This window comes from Poecilia reticulata, linkage group LG15, assembly GCF_000633615.1.
Source record: "Poecilia reticulata strain Guanapo linkage group LG15, Guppy_female_1.0+MT, whole genome shotgun sequence".
Taxonomy (NCBI): domain Eukaryota; kingdom Metazoa; phylum Chordata; class Actinopteri; order Cyprinodontiformes; family Poeciliidae; genus Poecilia; species Poecilia reticulata.
This window is the reverse complement of record NC_024345.1, coordinates 513,518-519,982: the sequence shown is the minus strand read 5'-3', so window position 1 is coordinate 519,982 and position 6,465 is coordinate 513,518. Positions and strand designations below refer to the sequence as shown.

Sequence of the window (6,465 nt, the reverse complement as noted above, 5' to 3'; positions counted from 1 at the left end):
ACTAATGGCCGTCTTGCTTTACATGTGATTTCACATTCCACCCATGGGAGCTCAGAATGAGTCAAGCAACATGCGAGCTTTTTCAGCATGCTCCAGGAAATACTCGTGTTGATTGTCTGAAGCGCGTGCTGGAAGACAGCACAATGAGTTGCCATGACAGGGAGATGTGGGAGACAGTACACTGTAATCAGTCTGTCCATCTTAAAACTGGGCTTCAATTACTTTGCAGATGCTCGCACAATACCTCTGTTTCCTTATCAACAAAAACCGGAACATTTGTCTTCTTGAATAACAATATTAAAGGGAAAAAATATATTTATATATATATATATATATATATATATATATATGTTTTGCAAAAAGGTGCAGCAGTAACATTAAAATATTCCGAGATCCTCAAAGGAACCCATCCTAAACTAGAATACGATATGATATGCCTTCCCTTACAGGCAGTAAAAACTGTCTCACTACAGATTATTAGTCTCAGCATAACAGTTGCATAAATGGAGAAATAGGTCTTTAATTTTCTGATACATATTGTTAAGAGGGTTTCCCCTCAGTGTATTACAAGACTGGTGGGCCACCAGGCTTTATTTGTGCTCCCACCAGGATTAGCATTGTTAATTTATCTTAGTGTTTTTTTAATGTTTGCCTTTTTTAAAATACTTTATAGTTGGTGTCTAGGTATTAATCTTCCAGTCTTCCAAAAATGCATAACTATCAAGTGAAATTTTCAAATTTCTTGGGAACTTTGAATCTACATTTTTTAAATCAAAAACATGGCGACTGGATGGAAGGCCTCCCTAATGCCCCGAGCACTAGCAAGTTTTCTGGGGGAAACCCTGGTTATAGATACTGAACTTGGGACTTCCAAATAGGGCTGCACAGTGGAACAGTTGGTAGAGCTGTTGCCTGGGTTCGATTCCCAGCCTGGGGTCTTTCTGCATGGAGTTTGCATGTTCTCTCTGTGCATGCGTGGGTTCTCTCTGGGTACTCTGGCTTCCTCCCACAGTCCAAAAACATGACTGTCAGGTTAATTGGCCTCTTTAAATTGTCCCTAGGTGTGAGTGTGTGTGCATGGTTGTTTGTCTCTGTGTTGTACTGTGACCTGTCCAGGGTGACCCCACCTCTCGCCTGGAATGTTAGCTGGAGATAGGCACCAGCAACCCCCCCGACCCCACCAAGGGACAAGGGTGCAAAGAAAATGGATGGATGGCTCGATTTAAAGGAACTCAGTGTTTCAGCAGTTTCCTGGACAAGCTGCCACCAACCCTTGTAATAGGACATCCCTCCTCAAATAGGACAGGCCTGTCCTCAAAACTTCGGACGGACAGGTTTTTTTGGGGGGGGTTTTGTGGATTACAAACTCTTGAATTTCATAAACGGTACATTTTCAAACCTGAAAAGAATACTGTACATCTTTTCCTGAGACACAATATTTCTCAGAAAAAAGGAAATCTGAGAATAATCTTATGCAGTAATCTTATGTTCCAGTAAAAAAAAAAAAAGGTGTTACCAAAAGGGATCCAAACTGAACACAGTTGAGCTGATATCACTGAATTTGTCAAATTCAATTGGTCAAGCAAATGGTGCAGGTTTCAGGTTCTGTTCACTTGGCCAACGTATGATTTGTTGGAAGAGCAGACTTGGACAAGACTGACTCGGTGCAAATAGTTATATTGTTTTAAGATAGTCTTTAATCAGAAATGAAGCAAATGAAAAGGTCTTGGACCAACTGTTCTACTTTCAATCACTCACAAGCAGTTGTCTGGTTTAAAGACATTTAAAAATTAGCTGAGTTTTAAACATGAACTAAGTTGAAAGTAAACTGGGGGGAAAAAAAAGGCAAAACGATGGTTGGAATTCAATTATTCCTGTTTATTTAAGCTATGTACAATAAAGCTTCATTACAAGTCTTTCTCCAAAACTTTATACAACACCCCTTAAAATACACACACACACAAAAAAAAGAACAAACACCATGTTGACCTGCTTGAAGCTGCGGTGGGCAGTCGTACGGCCACTGAGGGATGATGAGGGCAGAAGCGTTCTTTGTGACAGAATAAGCAGCAGAAGCGAGAACATTGCTTCACAGCCCGACGGAGGGATGTAGAGTTTAAAGTCGACTACTCCTTTGGGAGTTCACCACTTCACAAAATCCCCCCCACAGTTTATTTCTGAATCTGGGATTTATTCCTGATCATCAGTTTCAATGCAACAAAAACCAAAAACACTTTTGAAAAATTTCTGCAAAGGGAGTTGGAGGTGGAGAAGTAAGCAGAAATCTAAAAAAATAAATAAAAAAAAAATCATTTTGCTTTTTATGGCTCTGGTTTATTAATTCTCTCTTGGACATGAATGTTGCAGTTTGGGCAACACTTGCTCATTTAATTGTTAGTCACTATTCTACAAACTTTCTAAGCAAGTGAGTTGTTTTATGGAAACAACACAAAGAGGAAGCATTGTGCTGCAAGTATGTTTCGTCTTCAGCCTCACAACAGAAGACCAACTGAACATGGGCAGGACATCACTCTGCAAATATCACTCCATCATCTTTGGTCAAATAATTGTGCAAAAAAAAAAAAAAACAGGACATATTTAGTTTGTTCTTGGTCAATAAAGAGAGACGCCAACATAATTCCACCAACACAGAAGGAAAAATTTTCACCCTCCCTTAAAATTGCCCTCCCCCAAAAAATCCTCAAATACTTTTCATAGAATGTTAAAACTTAGTAGCCTGTTCCCAAATGTCTGTTTTAGTTTGTTTTGTTTTTTCTTTTCATTATTTTTTCCTCTAGCTCAGCATCTTGCTACAATTGTTGGGAATGCCTCTCACCACCTGCATGGGAAGCTGCAGTTTCTACTGGCCACCCAACAAGAGCTGCATTAGTAGCACAAAAACAGAAAAACTTCTTTCCCATAGAGAACGTCTCATTTCCAGCCGCACTAACTGATCTCGGATGCAGAACATGTTGAGTTTTGGGGGGGGGGAAATTTAGCTGGCTGCCATTAGCTGCACCGCTGATTTTATTTTTATAAAAAAGGTTGAGAAACAAAGCTGTAAGCACACATTACCCACTAAACAAATATACATTCATCTGGGCTAGAATCCTAAAGCAAAAAGAGTGTAATCCACAGGAAGTTAGTTTCACTTACATACATGAAAGCAAACAGCTTGAATTAACATCTACATGCGTTCGGGTGTAGCATTTATTCAGAGAAATTAGGTGAACCGTCAAGGATTTCTGACGTTGCATCCGTAATGGTTTGTATAATAAAGTAAAAGAGTCATAGTGAAGTCCAGGATGGAGAAGAGTTCTGCACAAAACGAGACGTTGGAAGTCAAATAAATAATAATAATGAGCACAGGAATAGATTAAAATTAGCAATCAGGAAAATTCCATCTTGTACCACTAATTACTCAAAATAAACTTAGTTACAAGCATTTAAAGAAGGAAAAAAAAAAAATAGTACCAGTGCATAAATACGTTGCAACAAATATTAAAAAGAAGTTTTGCAGCAGGCCGAGCTGCTGCCAAAATTCTCACATTCATCGGGAAAAATATCATCGAAACAAGAAGGAAGGATGAATGCAATCATAGGTAAGTGGCCGAATGGAGGGTTTCTCATCCATACTTCAGATTGGCCTGTTTCTCAAGGCAAAATTCTCAAAGTGAACAATCATTAAATGTTACTGTTCTCCACTTTCAAAAAATGAAGAAATGTGCAAATTTTGCAAAGACCTTCAAACCAAAGTAAGATTACAAGGGTTCCAGTAAAACAAAACAAATCAAACAAACCTGAAAAACAAACACTTAGCACAGACAATGAAAACAAAAGAAATCCTAGGTCTTGCAATGGGATCACAAATAAAAACATCAGTAGTGAAATCTCCAAACCGTAATTTTATTAACATTAAAGAAAAGAAAAAATAAAATAAAATAAAATAAAAAGGTGAGAGTGAAAATACCTCAACGTCCGTGTGTTTAGGACGGACTGGACAAAATCCTCAGTATCAAAATCATAAATGGGACATTGCCTTGCTGAAAAGCCCAAACCCACTCCACATGTTACGTTTTCATCTCTTTCCAAATCTGTACTAGTGGAGTGCCTCCACACAGATCTGCTCCTCACTGATCTCATCCATCAACGGCACCTCCACAGGGCTGCAGATGTCGCTGTCATACACCTCTGGTCCCATAAGGACTTCCTCCTCCAGACTCTCCGCTTTGCTTTTGAATCCTTGCTGCTCTGAAGGAGACATACTCTCCACAGACTCCAAGTCCTCTATGCCTGCTCGGTAGTGGATCATCAGAAGAGTGAGGGCCTGAAGTCTCTCACCTGACTTGGCCAGAGCAGTACAGATGAGGGCCTTTCGCCGTGAATCCGTGGCCTCCTTCTCTTCCACCATAAGAGCATTATTGTGCTCCAGCTCCTGGTCAATTTCTTGTTGGAGTTTGTCCAGCATCAGCTCCAGCTTCTGCGAGCGCTCATCTGTGGGCAGGCCCCTGTACAGGTCCCGGCCGATCTCCTTTACGGCGATGAAGACGCTGTCGTCCAGTCCGCCCTCCTTTCGTACAAGTTTGCTGGTGCCACTGCCGCTAGCTGGCTGCTTTGATGGGCTTGCTCCACTAGTGTATGTCTCAGTGTCACTGCTTTCGTTGTCAGATGTGTTGGGCGTTTGCTTGGGTGACGGTTCCACAGCTCCAGGCACCACATCGGTCACCTGCTCGAGTCGTGTCTTGGGTACCTGGCGAAGATTAAGCAGACGTGAGCTGGTATTGATGATGTGACGCGTTAACCCTGTGGCCCGGTTCATGGTGGATTTGGCTTCGGGATCAGCACCACGACGTTCAGCCGTTGCCACGCAGAGAGGACTTTCAGCAAGGCACTTATCCTGGCACTTCTTATGGCAAACGTAGGAACAAATTATACACTGCGAGGCTGCCTTCGTCCAAACTTTCTTTTTGCAGTATTCACACCAAGTAGGGTTCTGGAACTGCGTGTCGTGGAAGCTGTGACGGACTTCTTGTGACTGCATAGTGCTGTAAACCAAATCATCACGTGGCGCAGAGGGAGTGGGTTCTTTCTCTCTCAAATCCTCATCGTGGAGGCTTCCTTCACGCTCCCGTTCGATCAAGCCCACCGGACACTCTAACTCACCCTCGGCCAAGTAACAGAAGTTTAAAGTGATATCTCCATAGCATAGCTTTTCATTGAAACCCTTGTGCGTGCTGAGATTGCGTAGTGCAGTGCGGCTGACATTTGCTTTTGGCTCTGGGGGCCCCAACCTAAAGATGCTCTGGTACTCTGCAGAAGACGTAGCCATACATTCCAGTGCCACATGCTCCAAAGGGAGGCTGACATGACCCAGGCACAACAAACTGCCTAACTTAAAGGGATCTTTGCACCACAGGGCCACATTGAGATACTTATGGTGAGTCTCCACCTCAAACACCACAGAGGCCTTGGACCAGCATGCTGTATGTTTACTAAATACAGTTTCTGGGGATTCCCAGAGTGAGTGGTCATCTAGACTGTCTCTTGTGCCAAAGGAAATTTCTGAAACTTTGTCCTTTGCTTGATCTGCCTTGCTGCTGGTAACAGAGCAAGAACTAAGAATCTCATCACTGGTGTCTGCTGCTTTTGTATTCTGTTTTCCGTCAGACTGCTTGATGCTCGTCTTCTCTGTGCCACTCTTATCCTCAGTGGTTCCACAAACTGAAATCTTGTCTAACGATTTTTCAGAAGCACTGGTGGTGGTAACAACAACAGTGTTTGTAACCAAGTCAACACCTTCCAGAAGACTGGTTTCTGAGGATGCAGACGTCAACCGTATCTGTGGTCTTGGTGGCACCGGGGGACGTGAGGGAGGAGGTGGAGGAAGAACAGTGGGCCGATGCACACTCTCACCTGGTTCACTGCTGGTTTTATGTGGTGAGGGTTTGGGTGATTCTTTGGGCTGGGGCTTTAGCGGAGACTGTAGACCGACAAGGTTTAACTTTCGGTTCAGTATGGGTGATATAGTACCAAGGGGCTTGGAAGCCAAGTTGGCCACTGTTCTTTTAGGACTTTGGTTAACAGCAAGTAAGAAGTCCTCCTTGGTTTCACTGATATTTGCGTTACTTATATTAGGTCCACTAGGCTGGTTGAGTTTGGGGTCCACAAGCAACTCCTCAAACTCAGAGTCCATGTCTTTGTTGTCAGAAATATCAGAAAGATTGGAGATGGGGGCTGGGTCCTCCTCATAACTTGTTGGCTGCGGAGTGAAGCCAGTTTCCTCTAGCTGACCAAGTCCCTCCTGTAGAGTCCCAAGATTTCCTAAAGGAGGAGTCTGATGGCGAATTGGTCTCTCATATAATACCACCACCCTGTCTCCTGCCTGTTTCAACAGTTTGGGCACTTGAACTGAAGATGTCACTTTCACTCCTGTCAAAAGAAAGCACACATTTTTCCTTCAGTAAA

The 6,465-nt window shown here is 42.8% G+C and overlaps 1 protein-coding gene across 1 annotated transcript in view; it reads right to left on the bottom strand.

Moving 5' to 3' along the window:
• Nucleotides 1-1,857: 1,857 nt before the first annotated feature.
• pdzd8 (PDZ domain containing 8) overlaps nucleotides 1,858-6,465 on the bottom strand; it is a 34,420-nt gene continuing 29,812 nt past the window's right edge. The window contains exon 5 of the mRNA XM_008428977.2: nucleotides 1,858-6,429. Coding sequence (XP_008427199.1) covers nucleotides 4,100-6,429 — 2,330 coding nt within the window. The 3' untranslated portion in view covers nucleotides 1,858-4,099. The remainder of the gene's footprint in view (nucleotides 6,430-6,465) is intronic.